At 43.5% G+C, this 15,010-nt stretch overlaps 1 protein-coding gene across 2 annotated transcripts in view; it reads left to right on the top strand.

The window, feature by feature from the left end:
* Positions 1-10,766, top strand: part of LOC146186738 (uncharacterized) — a 139,714-nt gene extending 128,948 nt beyond the window's left edge. For both annotated transcript variants that reach the window (XM_084607380.1, XM_084607379.1), the window contains 3 exons: positions 249-385; positions 6,109-6,273; positions 10,033-10,766. In XM_084607380.1, the coding sequence (XP_084463506.1) occupies positions 249-385; positions 6,109-6,273; positions 10,033-10,521 (791 nt within the window). In that variant the 3' untranslated portion in view covers positions 10,522-10,766. The remainder of the gene's footprint in view (positions 1-248; positions 386-6,108; positions 6,274-10,032) is intronic.
* The last annotated feature ends 4,244 nt before the right edge of the window (positions 10,767-15,010 follow it).

The raw sequence follows: 15,010 nt of genomic DNA, 5'->3' as shown, positions 1-15,010 counted from the left end.
GGAGATGTCTTTTCTGGTGCTCTTAGGGCTCGTTCCACTTCAGGTGCATTACTGCCGTCATAGGGCTCGTTCCAGCCTTGGTGCATTACTGCCGTCTACATGTTATTAATACATCTGCTTATCTTAAAGCATTGTCATCTATTTTATTGATTCATTTTTTATCTATTTATTTTTCAGCTGTCTCCTGAATGTTTAAAAACTATTCCCAGAAACTCTTGAATTAAAACATCTTCTCATTTTCTTTCTAGTTTCATCGCCTGATTACGCCAGCCTATCTAACGCATCCACGCTTAATGACCCAATGTTTCTGTCAGCGTGGCGAACAGCAATCGACCAGGCTTCTTCTTTATCGGATCACTCGCTTCGTGTTACAAATATTAAAGGGGTAAGCATTGCACAAATTCACTGTTGCTATTCACCTTTGCTGCACATTCAGTGGACTCATGGTATCACAGACATGACATGAGTTTCTGTTTTCAAAATATCTGCGTATTGGGGAGTGTAACATCTTTTCCAAACTGACCAACAGCGCCACAGTCACAATTTCTTAAATCTTCGCTCAATGGTTAAGCAATAAAAAGATATTCTCTCGGTGGCCGACGCTGCTTACGGCAAACCGACTCGAGAGCGCCCAACGCACAGACCTGAGGGTTGCACTTTCAGTATTAGTTCAATCATTTGGAACTTTTTTAACTTTGTTAACTTGTACACGAAAAAAAAAAATGTACTAAAGTTACGTTTTCGGCAAGTAGACTCTCTTTAAACATAAACAAGCTTTTTGGAAGACTGGGCCAGCTTGAAAAACGAACTTCCGTTCAAACGGCTGTTTATATCTTTGAGCGCAGCTCTTATACTTCCGTTCTTGGCGGTTGAGCCGCGTCGCCGTTGGTGGCGCTGCCGGTAAAACTGAGCTAGAGTCACTCGATAATTACCAGAGTACCGCTATTTTTTTCCCCGAGCCGCTGTGCCACCGATTGGTTAGCATGGGTCACGTGGCGCACCGCGGCCCGCTTTCGCCATCAAGCTTCTAAACAGTCATAGCGTGGACGCCTTTTATCGCAGTGTGTGTACGGAGAGTTCGCGTCTGGGTTTTATTGCTCGGGTTTTTGTTTTCTTGTTAGTGCTTAGCGGCAAAATGCCGGCCTATAGCGCCTTCGGCTTCAGCAACCTGTACGAGTCCTGGAAGATTTTTAAAGCGAAATCCTTTCTAGGCTGGCTCGTTTAGCGAAGATATGTGCGCATGATCTGTGCGTCGCATCTGTGCGCTAATGTCTCGCTCGCGAATAGCGGACGAGTGAGGAAGGAGATTAAAAATAAAACGATTGAGGGCGACCGGTAATGAATAAAAATTACAAATAGGCATCGATATAGTTAATGACAGACATCGATATAATTAATGACTAACGCCTATTTGAGTAATAATGATGATTAATGAGGACTTGTAATGGCCAGTAGGTCAAACTACGACTTGTATTACCGCAAATGACTGGAAATTAGTAAAACTGCTTAGCGATGAGTGGTAAGGACTACAAAGATTGCGCATGACTCATAATGACTGCTAATGGCTACAAAACCACCAATATGTCAAACTATAACTTGTAATTACTGCAACTGTTTGGAAATGAGTAACAATGCTTAGCGATTAGTGGTAATGACTATAATGAATAGGTATGACTTGTTATGACTGAGAAACAACCAATATGTCCAACGATGACTTGAATGGATACAACTTACTGGAAGCGAGTAAAACTTAGCGATGAGTGATAATGATTACAATGGCTCAGGATGACTCATCATGACTGCTAAACGACCAATATGACAAACAATGACTTCAAATGATCGCAACTCACTAGAAATGAGTAAACATTGTTTAGCTATAAGTGGCAATGACTACTAAAGGACCAATATGTCAAACGACGTCATGAATGACCGCAACTGACTGGAGACACGTAACAATGTTTATCGACTAGTGATAATGATTATTAGTAATAATTTTGATTGCGTCAATAAAGCTGTTTAACAAGCAAGCGCGAGTGGTCTTGTCTTAAAGTTTGCGCCCATGTGCGAGACGTACAGTTAGTTAGCATCTACATCGTCATAGAGAATTACTCAGTGTGATCATTTACTGTGGCAATTGAGGAAGGCAAGAAATGCGATTGATTACAACGCCCTGAAAATCACAACAGAATAGCAAGGTGGCGGATTAATCGATACAGCTCTTTGGCAGGGCTGGAATGATCCACATGCATGAATGATACATCCGCCGCTCAACCTTCCATACAAGATTACCGTTCACAGTTCGAAAATTCTGTTTCTAAAGTAGCTGCGGCGCTCTTCAAGGCATTGCGCAAGAAAATGCCAATGCTGCTTTTAAAATGTCCTCTGCGTTTGACTTGAATATAGCCTATCCAGAGGTGTGCCTCGAGCAGTTGGAAGCTTCATGACTGTGCCGGTCATGGTTGTTAGCACGCGATGGGACCTTCGCGGTACTTTTCAATTATCGAGTGACTCTAACCCGAGTGAAAGAGAGTCACGAGCCGCCAGAGGGTGACGAGACAAAGAGTATTTCTCGAAACGAAGAACCATAAACTCTACATTGCTCGCTCCATGGCCCTTCTTTCTCGCCTGATGACTATTGAAACGTTTATTTAAAGCCACAACATTAAAACAAGGGGTAGGCTGATCGAGTCTCTGGTGCAAAGCACCGCTGCTTAAACCCGCTGACTGTGCTTTCTCGACGAAACCTCGCTTTTCCTCGTTTTCAGAGCTGGACAGGGCCGCCTCCCAGCCATCCCATATTACTGATTTATTACGTCAATACGGCTATTTTTCTGACAAGTCAATATATGTGGCATGTTTGCCTTTTCACCACAAAGTTTGCGCTGCACGAAAGGAATCAGGCTCAAAGGCCGAAAGCGTAGCTGAATTATTAGAAGACATAGTTTGAGCTTTCGAAGGTGGCACCCTTCTGATATTTAAGACCATTAGCAGCTCGCGGGAATGTCTGCCGTTCAAGGCGCAAATGTTTCAATATCTAGGAATATGTAGTCAACGGAGACTCACAGGCCGGTCTGGACAAGTCTTCAGCTGGAGTGAAGATTGCTGGAAAACGTATCAACAACCTTAGATATGCGGATGATACCACTTTAATGGCAGAAAGTGAAGTGGAACTCAAGAGACTTTTGATGCGCGTACAAGAAGAAAGTGAGAAGTTTGGGCTTAAACTGAACATTAAAAAGACAAAGATCATGGCGTCTTGCCCTATCAAGTCCTGGCGCATCAATGGACAAGAAGTGGAAGCTGTGACAGATTTTCTCTTCTTGGGCTCCAAGATTACCCCGGAAGGAGACTGCAGCCATGAAATTAGGAGACGCCTGCTTCTGGGAAACAGAGCAATGGTTAGCCTTGACCGCCTAGTAAAGAGCAGAGACATTGGTCTGCCAACCAAGATCCGTATAACTCGTGCTATGGTCTTTCCAGTTGTGATGTATGGATGCGAGAGTTGGACTGTGAAAAAGGCTGACCGCCGAAGAATTGACGCGTTTGAATTGTGGTGCTGGCGAAGACTCTTGAGAGTTCCTTGGACTGCCAGAAGATCAAATCAGTCGATATTGTCGACCATAAACCCTGACTGCTCATTGGAGGGTCAAATTCTAAAGTTAAAGCTCAGCTACTTTGGTCATCTGGTGAGAAGAGAGGAGTCGCTGGAGAAAGATTTGATGTTGGGAAAGGTTGAGGGTCGCCGGAGAAGGGGTAGGCAGCGAACGCGATGGTTAGATGGCATCCTCGAGGCACTGCAAATGAAGTTATGTGATGTTAGGAAGATAGTGAGAGACCGGAAAGCGTGGCGTGACATGGTCCATAGGGTCACGAAGAGTCGGACACGACTGAACGACTGAACTGAACTGAACTCAACGGAGAGGGCAAGCCTGTAACTCTATGAGGGAGGACAGAACGATTCCGGGGAAGAAAATCTAGAGCCGAAGCATACGAGCGCTCGGTTGCTTTACTTACTAGTGATATGGCACCCATATTAGCTCCTTCCGTGCAGCTGAAGTCCTATATTGATTCAAAATCTTAGAAATTCGCTTCGGCTCGTGAGAAAAAGATAGACTGCTTTAGCCGTATCGCCGTTGTTGTCAGTGTAACCGAGCGAAAGCGAGTCATGAGCCACCACAAAGTGACGAGCCAAAGAGTTTTCACAAGAAGAGAATGAAGAGCCACGAGCTCAGCGCCGCCCGCCTGTAGCTTCTTCTGGGAAATTCTATTTGACATGTGGGCGGGGGGGAGTAAAATAAAGCGCACTTTATAACTACATACATACATACATACATACATACATACATACATACATACATACATACATACATACATACATACATACATACATACATACATACATACATACATACATACATACATACATACATACATACATACATACATACATACATACATACATACATACATACATACATACATACATACATACATACATACATACATACATACATACATACATACATACATACATACATACATACATACATACATACATACATACATACATACATACATACATACATACATACATACACTCAAGCATTTCAAAAATTCTTTGCCTCAATATATCGCAAAAACGCTCAAACAGCTGTGCTCAAATTCTGCATTAGCTAGTACCATAATCGTCCTTAGCATTTTTATATGGTTTTTCTTCCATCTCTTGTATAGCCCCCTTATGAGCCTCCCGTAGATAAAGCAATCAATAATCCGCAAATCAGACACTCATCGTTAGCCTCTAGTTCCTTTGTGCTCTCCCTGTGGATCTGTAGTAGGCGTTACGTTCACTTTTCTTTGTCCGTGATCCCAATAAATTCTTTTTTATTTTGCGAAGGTTCACGAATCATTTGCCACAAAAATAACATCTAAAGCACGTTTACACTGCAGTTTCCTCGTGTTGCATCACATTAGCGTTTGCTGTTCTTAGATTCAAAACATGTCCTTGCAAAACATAAAAATCATTCTCTTAGAATTACTTTTAAAGTCGCAGAAGAAACGTTGCATCCAAATTTAATATCTCAAGGCGCGTGTCGCGCAGGCGAGTGCCGAAATCGGTAAACAATGCACCGACATAAGTCGGTTTGAGAAGGAGCTTCAAGCACTTCTAAAAATTAGAAAGCAGGAACGGTCCAGCATTATCAAGGTAGAATATCAACCTGACCTGTATGCCTTACAATAAATTTCAAAATGTTGGTAATGCTTTGCGCGCAAAGAACGGCCTATGGCAGTTTTCTCGCCACTTATGGCTAAACTGATATTTCATTATCATGCTACATTAGTGTGGAGAGAAATCTTTTTATATCACGGACTTTTTTTGCATAACATTTTCTGCAAACCTACGTAAACAAGAAACAAAGCGATAGCCATGATCCTCAATAGTCTAAGAAAACTAAACAAATTATTGGAACGAAGTCAATGCACACGGTGATTTAAGTGTTCTTTTTTGTACTGCATTTTGTAATTTTCAAAATAAAGTTTAGATGGCAAAAATAGTTTGCATGAGCAATACTCGCAAGTATGCGCTATGGTGTTATGACAGCACATGCTGTTTCGATAATTTCATTACGCGTCCCATGTTTTGTCGGTGTGTACGGTATGCTGGAAAGTTGCAATTGGAGAAAGGAGTTCAAGTTTGTTGGCTTCACTCTGCGAGAGTGGTTTCAACCTGTGTGCACTGTTGCAGATAAGGTACCCCCGTTTTATTTCCACCAGCACTGTACAATAATTATTTATTTCTCTATACTACGCTGAAAGGCACGAATACATGTCTTTGAATTCATAAAAGGGCATGTTTTGGGGCACTTAATTTTTCTTTCGCGAGGACAATAAACATATACACGCACTTACCAGGCGCATGAAAATAAACATCTGGAAAGCTACTAGTACTTCTAGCGAAATATACAGGGTCATTACAGGTCAATTACCAAGTAGAAAAAAAAACACTATATAAAGTTTTTGGTGCTTCGATTCTTGCCGTTTTTCCTTGCCACCACTTTGCTACTAATAATTTTTTTTCTTTCATGCCTGCATCTTTTTCATCATTGACAGTATTTTGCTGACAACAACGTTCTCTTCATCACCTTTGTTTTGCTGGACCGATTTCCTGCTGGAGCGGCAACAGGCATCCAGGATACACAAGCGACTCTGGACGACATGATTGACAACCTGAACAAAGCTGTCGATGGAGGCCGTCTAGGAATAACCTACAATGGGGTAAGAGTCGCATCTCAACTTTTTTGCTCGCAATTCCGGTGGGACAGACCGTCTTGAACCTGTGCTTTTCAAAGATGTCTTTCACCTCTCCTTTCGGATACCAAACGTCGCATTTAACACCGCCTTGTGGTCAGCGTTCAACCTCGCAGCCTTTTCTTCTGGTGCTACAGCATCTCATACGATCTACTAGCTGCCTCTAACGTCTTCTCTTTAGTTACTTTTATCACTTAGTCACATCTTCAAGATCCGTAGACTAGCTATGACAGCTATGCTTGGCGGTTTAGCATTTAAGACTGGCACCAAATTTCGCAAAGTGTTAATCGTCTCTTTTTTAAGGCATGCAATTGTATGTACATGCGCCACTGGGTCACATTTTTGAGATGAAAGAGGGAAAACGTGGCACCACATGATTGCCCGTTAGAGATGCTGTGCAAGAAAATGGAGCAGAAGAAGCACTAGACTCGGCGACGTGTCAGAGAGGTATCTTACTCATGCCTTTGTCCCACCCGCTGCTTCGGTGGCTAAACAATCGCTGCCGAAACAGTTGCTATGGCAACCAGAAAGGCGACTAGTATCATGTTTCTATGGCAGCTGCTGAAGTCACAGTTGTGCACAATTTGTTGCTAGGCGATCGCATAAACAAAGACCTTGAAGAAAGGAATGGTTGGATGAGTGCTTTCTCAGCAAGCAATGTAGCAGATGTAAAGCATAGTTAAACATGGTATTCAGCGAAAGCTTCATAACAAGGTTACGCTCGGTAGAACTCTTTCCTAGCCCTAGTTAACTAGCATCGGTACGATTCACTAAGCCCAGCATCAACGCCACTGGCGTCCATGGCTGGCTCTGAATCGAAGCGTGGTACTTTCTTGTTCTTTTGATTCGATTGCTGTCATGGATGTTTTCATCGCACGATGGCTCGATGTGACGTCACCCGCTTAATTATTCACATGCCCAAACCCTTCCCTCTCTCTCCTCAGCTCCACGTTTGAAAGATCAAAGCCAGGGTCATGACCTTGAGGCGCGACACCAAGCTGGTCCACAAGAATACACTTCAAGTGGTGGGATGGTTTGGGGAAAAGAAGGCGCAGTATATATAGCCACACTTTGTACTGTCGTTTCTTGAAGGTCAGCTGACATTATGTTTTGGTTTATAGGAAAGTAAAACCTCAGTATCTGTCCTATTTTTCTCTGGACACCTGAATCGCATAGCACAGTTTCACGCGGACATTGTGTGTTCGCTGAAAGAAAAGGAAAGGCACAGTATCTGGCATATTTTCAAGCGATAGCTTAACTACACGAAGTTAAGAAAAAGTTTCCATGCACATGAATATGACCTTCAACTGATCGAGAGGTCAAACCACGAAATACTTGTGGTGTCGCAATGGTGCTACACCTCATGACCGCAAAGGTCAAAGTTCAAGGTCAAAGCGATTAATTCTGAAGTGGGCCTGTGGAATAAAGCTATCGCGTACGCCCTAGGTTTGACCGTAGCTAACCACCAGCAATTTCTTTCTGTGGACAACTAAACCTCATAGTAACAGTTCGTCCTACTTTTCCTTGAAGGTAAAATGAAGGTCAAACTGAAGCTGACGCGAAGACCGGCTCTACCTAGCGTAAAAAAAAAAAGGCTGAAAAAGGATGACGATCAAGGAAACGTGAACTCATATGCCATCTGCGGAAAGATAACGCCGTATTGAGTTGAATGGATTAGTAAAGCTGCGGAGAGGACTTAAGCGTCTTAAGTTAATGGCTCCTCTCCGAAGCTTCCTTCCTGAGTCCTTGTTCGCATACATGCACTATGCTACTCGCTTATTCACTAATTCATGCAATTAGCTCCTCTACTATCTCACATATGCTCACTAGTGTACAGCTTCAACCTACCCCATTATGTGTAATACCGCCGACGCATATATAAATTCCCTCTTTAAGTAAACGATACGAACGAACCTGCGTGGCCTGAGTGCAGCATGTCTGACTGGCGATCCAGGAGTCTCAGTGGCGTCAATTACCGCCTCTTAATATGGTCGCGTGAAGTCAGACGACCATCCGACCATTCAGTCTTCGAACATGTCACCTGCAAAGTACCTGTCTGAGGCATTCTCGTGGTTCTTTTCGTCGCAACGCGGAGAACGCCGATAATGGATTTACGGAAAACGGCCCCTTTATAGTGTTCGCGTTAAAATAGTCTGTCAGTAAGATATATTAGTCGTATGTAACTAGGATTAAAGGGACCAGACAGTCTAGGTGCAGGCCACTAACTGCGGCACTGCGATAACTGTGCGTCACACAACTGCAAGTTAACTTTCCATACAAATAGAGCTAAACTTCATATATTGTGTTCATTTAGTCTCCCGCTCTCGCAGTCATAGTAAAAGCGCTAAATTGCTAAGAGCACAAAACTGTACTAGTTCATCAGTTTTGATAAAGCAATGCCTCTAATCAACACCGACGAGACAAAGAACAGAAGATGGGCCCATTTCTTGGTCTTTTTATTTCTTAACGCTTCGTGTCGTATTTTAGTGTGTAGCATTAAAGACTATGGTGATAGGTTACCATTTCTTTGAGATTAGAATGAACACGAATAATAATATTTGCACCAGCGATTACATTTCTTTCTTCTTTGAGATAAAACATCTTGTTTGTGTTCTTAAGTGGATATTAATTTGCTTTATTTTGTTGGTTTGAGAACTTGACGCTAGCTATGCTTGAAGCTTCTAGATAAATTGTGCAAGTGTACATTTTTGTGCTCAATTTAAAATGGTAGCGTAGTCACAGATCAAAGCCGCAACTATCACCAGGCTTCTATTCGCCATGTAGAGGAATTGCAGAGCAATTTGATTATGTCAGTGTTGCTGATGCTTCAACTTCCGGCTATCATTTCCTGCATTCTGTCATACCTCCTCCGATGCCGCTAACAACGCTTTTTATGCTATATATTGGTGGGCATTGGTGCTCATTTTCCGAGCGAACGTTCGTCCGTCGCAATTCTAGTGCTGTTGTAATAACGTCATCGCTGAGCACCCGACCTGCTGTTGTGCGCTGTGAACCTTAACCTATAAGGAACATGTATACCTATGCCACAATGGCGGTAATTTTGTGGTCCGTGAAGCACGGCGAAAGACTACAAGCTTTTCTGATCGACTTATCATCATCTGTTCTGGCTTTCACTGTTCTGGCTAGCTGAAGCTGTGGTCTGCACCACAAAATGACACCCGTGATGTCACTTGAACGCCTCCTATACGCTGCAGATTTGTTCAGATTCGGACAGGCATGTCCCTTCGTGCGATTTGGAGCAGTGGTTTCAAGTAAATTGTCGGAACACTTTTCTAAGTTGAATGTTTAATTCCTTTCCATGTTAGAAACTTACTTGTATTGCACATCTCATCAAGAAGTACTACGCTCTGCCTAGTATCTGGTTCCGAAGCCATGAGAAGCTGCTTTAACAGCTTTAACCCGAGTCACATTTCCATAATATTTCTGGGAATATAAATGACTGCAGAAAAACACTATAGATTCTGGCACAAAAAACTGCGCACACCTTCCCTGAATGTTTTGCATAATCAGACCCTTTAAACTAGCCTAATTCTTCATCCTCTTAAGTCCTCTCTTTGTTGCTTTCTGGTTGATACCAGCGTCGGTCGCATTTTATAGCAGGTTCTGATTACTACGATCGCCTTCTGTTGCTTTCCCCTCAGCGCTGCTTGACATAACAAGTAAAAAAAGGCACTTCATAATGTTATTGCTTTTTTTTTTCTTCAGGTGAACCTCACAGCGTCATCCTGGCAGCAGGGAATACCAATACTTCCAAAGCCACAACCAACGCCGCCGACAACGACCTCAGCGCCAGTTTCTACTACTACACCGAAAGTGGTCACTACCGTGGTCACTAGCACACCAGAAGTGGTCACTGCCACATCCAAAGTGACCACACCTGCTGAAGAAGTGACGACTGACGCACTGCTGACTACAACTCCCGTCAGAATCTCCACTACACCTTTCGAAATCATCACCTTCCCTGTGACCACGGATGACGATCACGAGGACATGGAAACAACGACCCCAACAGTCGACGTTAGAACAGAACTCCCGGCAGCGCTTGGGGCGCAGTCGACGCGTTACGCCCCAGGTGTCGTGGGTGGCACCACGGTCGGACTCTTCGTGCTCGGAACTTTCATTGGTGCTTCCGGAACATATGCAGCCAACAGGTTCCTGCCTACTGCTTCGCAGCCTACGACAGTGTTTCACTGAGTTCCTAGCCATTGGAGTGTCACAGAACGCTACACAAGTCATCAATAATGTGTGTAATGATGCTAGAGTGCACTTTACAAAGAACTCGAAGTCTTAAATTAAAACATTCACAGTTTATGTCGTCTCGTGAAATTAACTCAATGAGGTAAACTGTGATAAAACCTGCATCTAGGATCCCGGCATATTCATTTGAAATTATTTTTCTTTTTATCTATTTTAATAAATATTGTTATTTTATTCATTATTTTTCATTTCATCAACTAAATATTTCTCTGCTAGGGTTGTAAACAAGCATATTTATGCAGAAAGTGAATGAAGCAGGTATCAGAAACCCGCCACATTCACGTGGCAGTATTCTGTAAGGCTGACTAAAGAAACAACAAAGTGATAGACAAAATTGCTCTTTCCAGATAACTGCTCGTTTTCCTTTCTTAATATTCAGCTCTGCCCCCTCTTCAAAACTGCATGCAAGGAGTCATTTATTAATTATTAAAAACATGACACTGCGTACCGCGGTAGCGGCGCTGGGACCTTCGTTGCGTGAAGTGGGTGAAAAAACTGTAGAACATTGTCAGTGCCTGCTTATTTCGTGTTTTTATCCTGGCTTCACTAGAAAAAGCATAGTGGGTAGATGATGATAGCATCGATTACTTAAAGCCCATCCATTAAACAAATCCTTTCAACTCGTATGAAGCACAAGTTTTTTATTATTATTATTATTACGAAAGTAATACTACGACAGCCAAATGGATACCTTGGATGGCCGCATCTACGCCGTGAAGAGTCACCTACGCCGTGAAGAGGCGAAGCTACGGTCTCCTCATAAAAAAATCAGCCTGCCGTGACATTTGAATGCCACGGGCAGGACCTGCCAACTCGGGTCGCTCATCTCATATGGGAAAGCTGTTTCAAAATCAGCCTACCAGAACTGTTTACATATTCTCGTTGCCCCTACGACACGCAGGCACGTCCATACGGCTTGGTTGAAGCGTGACTTTATGTGTGGGCTGGTAGCTTACGCTCTCGCGTCATAGTTGTCCCCAATAATGTAGCACCTTACACTGGTAGAGCGTGATAAGGGAATAATTTAGCAGGTAAAAGAAGCTTCCTCCGTTGCTTTCACAATTCAACTATAGGTTAACCAGAGCTAAATCCCATGTAATTTTTTTTTTCTCTCACACTTCAATATAGCTCTTATTTACTGCAACCAACGTCCTCTCACTGTAACATCAATTTTTTTTATTGCCGGACGGAGGTCTGTTATCGCGTGACGTAGCTAACTGCAATGGGAGACGCGGGCGATGCTATAAGGGTCACAGGGTTTTAAGTGTTTCAGTCAGCTTAATTTTTAGTGCGACATCATTTCTTCGCTCGTGAGTGGCTCGAGACAGAGCTGGTCATCAGAGCTTGTGAACAAAGTGCGTCAGCACGTACTTTCAACCATCACTTTTATGAGTAATTAAAATAACAGATGACTAAGCCAATATGTATATAGTAGAAATAATTAAGTCAGTTAAACTTTTAAATGAGTGGCTGATTAATTCATTGAATGCGTTTAGCTCTGGACAGGAGCTGTGCAGAGAGCATTTGCGCAGGAACTGAGCGTAGCCGAACGAATAACCAAAGTAATTTGATTAAATTTGGTATTCAAACTAATTTGAGTATGACCAACTCGATGGTAACCCCCAAATTTGGATGAGCGACCCCCAAGCATTTGGCCCCTGGACCCTCTAAGATTGACTGACCTCTTCAGAATTGAACCAAGGCTAATTTCTAACCCAAATCGAGTATAGACAATTCAATGGTGACCGTACGATTTGGATGGGCTACCCTCAGAATTCGGCCTCCATGGACCCCCAAACTCGATTTCGTCCGAATTTGACCAAAACTGGTGTCTAACATAGTTTGAGAATAACGCAACGGTTGCTTTAATGTTTTGGGTGGACCATCCCTGAAATATGGTTTTCGACACCCGAATGTGACCAGTAGGAACAGCAACCAAGCAATGAGATGCAGAACGGATAACTCAACTAGGCACGGAGGTCGCAATGCGTTCGCATTTCTGCTCGTAAGCACATTTTTCCGTTTTTTTTTTGTTTTTTTTTACAGTCCTGCGCTTTTTGCTGCTTTATATATTAATATTCATTATAACACTTGTTGTCATCTAAACAATAAGCTCAGCAATCAACCCTTCCTTTATTGCTTGCGGGATAGAAATTCTGAGAGCTCGCATGAAAAGCCCTTGGTCGCAACTGGATACCGCGTTCTATCCGCTAGCAACAATATTTCACAAGCAACCGCGATCAGAGCTCTCTACGATAACGGCGTATCGCACTCGGGGACCAGAGAGACGTGAAAGCCACAATCCGTGCATGAATGTTGCTCGGAAGCTTTCGCTTCAGCAATATTATCGATATCTACAACATTCTTCCACTCTCTTAGCACGCAATGGCAGAAATAGGCAGCTAAAAATTCATACTGATGATCAGTGCAAGTTTAGTCCTCTTAAGTGCTGCACGGTGTGAGCTAAAATTGATATGGTTGTTATTTAGCAGTGCGGATTTTGAATGCAAGCACGAAGCTATTGTCGAAAAGCGCTCATGTATTCAACAAATTTTGATGGTGTGCCATCGTTCAGCGTTGTAACGCTCATAAAGAGTGTTGCCACAAAATCTTCATAGCCAGTTATTATCCCTGGGACTGCCTGGTTACTCATGGTAAAGATTAGGCTTATACGCGGCGGAAAAAACACTGCGGTTCTTTGCAGGCATCAAAGTAAGGCGAGGTACTTGGCCGTTGTTTATACCCGGGCGCGCTGTTTTTTGAAGTTACGCATGCTAAATTGTCAGATCTTAAAAAGCGACCTGCTTTCAAACCGCTCTGGTCTATTTTGAGAGCACTTAAGGACACTTGAAATGACAAAATTAATTCACATTTACTTAGCATTCCTCCTGTCCTCAGCCAAAGTAGAAGCACATTTGTTTTAAAAATTAGAAACAAATTCTCTTTCTTTTTCTTAATGACCACCCTTCTGGTTCTCAAAAAGGTGAAGGAATAAACCTGACGCGCGCCTGGCCGACAATTTCAAATGTTTCAAATGAATAACATCATCGATAAAACTCTTCTACTACGGGACCTTAGTAAGGCTGCGCGGTGCGATGAGCGGCGAGCATAGTGTTGGCGAGCGGGCGCAGCAGCAAGACGTGTCGTCTGGGCCACTGCCGTTGGTCCAACAACACTTGGGAGAAAGGAGGAGCAGGCATTATAGGTGGACTCCGCCTCGTACGCAGTCGTGTGTACAGTGGTCAAGAAGAGGGTACCATCGGACTGGTCGGTCCATGTTGGAAAGAAACGACGAGAAACAGCGTTTACACAGATGGGACAGGAGAGGAGGACTAAACACATGCGCTGACTATAAACAAAATTGTTTATTGCCGAAAGATTCATGCAATATAAATCGTCAGGTGTTGCGCGCGTTCTAAATTTACAATGTCTTGCAGAACCTGAAAAAGTTGGCTGTGATTTAGCTCTGGTTAACCCCAGTTGAATTGCGAAAGCAAAGGCTGCATTACTACGCTCGTAGCCAAATGAAGAGTCGTGAAGCGGCAGTGAGACTCTCACGTGGCCGACTCGTGCTCGCCCACTCTTTGTGCAAAGTCTGCGCGCCGACCACTTCGACATCTCCAGGATCAACGACTAAACCGGCCGACGCCCTCTTCCTTCTTTTCTCGAGACGTACAGCGCGTCCTTCATTCGTTTCGTCTGCCCGTCGTCTCCTGAGGGTTTAATTACGCCTGCCATTTGTGGCTACGGCATACGAGTGTGGAGCGAAAGCTTTGGCTGCGGGCGACCGAGCGTTGCATTGAACACAACTAGCATTCCTTTTAACGCATAAAATTTCACCGGTATTTAAGGTAGTGATGGTAAAGGCGTTTATTTCATCTAAATATGAGGGACACGTCTTAAGCTCCACCTTTAAGGGTATGACGCGTTAGCGTAGGCTACCAGCCCAGATATAAATCCCCCCTTTAACCAAGCCGTATGAACGTGCCTTATTGGCCTATAGGGGTAACTTGAATGCAAGGGTCCTGGCAAGCTTATTCTGACATAACTGTCCCATGTGAAACGAGAGATCTAAGTAGGCAGCTCCTGCCATTTGCGGCTACGGCATACAAGCATACGCGAGGAGCTGAGCTGGCTGGCGTAGTGTTGCTTTCGTAACAAAGGATTTTGGGCGAATCCGGCGAGAAGCTGGTCTTTGTCTCCAGGAATAAGTTACGAGGTCTGTTCAGTTCAGTCGTTCAGTCGTGTCCGACTCTTCGTGACCCTATGGACCATGTCACGTCATGCTTTCCGGTCTCTCACTATCTTTCTAACATCACATAACTTCATCTGCAGTGCCTCGAGGATGCCATCTAACCACCGCGTTCGCTGCCTACCCCTTCTCCGGCGACCCTCAACCTTTCCCAACATCAAATCTTTCTCCAGC

The sequence above is a fragment of the Amblyomma maculatum genome, chromosome 6, assembly GCF_055883805.1.
Source record: "Amblyomma maculatum isolate TAMU_Amacu chromosome 6, ASM5588380v1, whole genome shotgun sequence".
Classification (NCBI taxonomy): domain Eukaryota; kingdom Metazoa; phylum Arthropoda; class Arachnida; order Ixodida; family Ixodidae; genus Amblyomma; species Amblyomma maculatum.
Note: the sequence above shows the minus strand (reverse complement) of the source record. Positions and strands in the feature narration are given on the sequence as shown.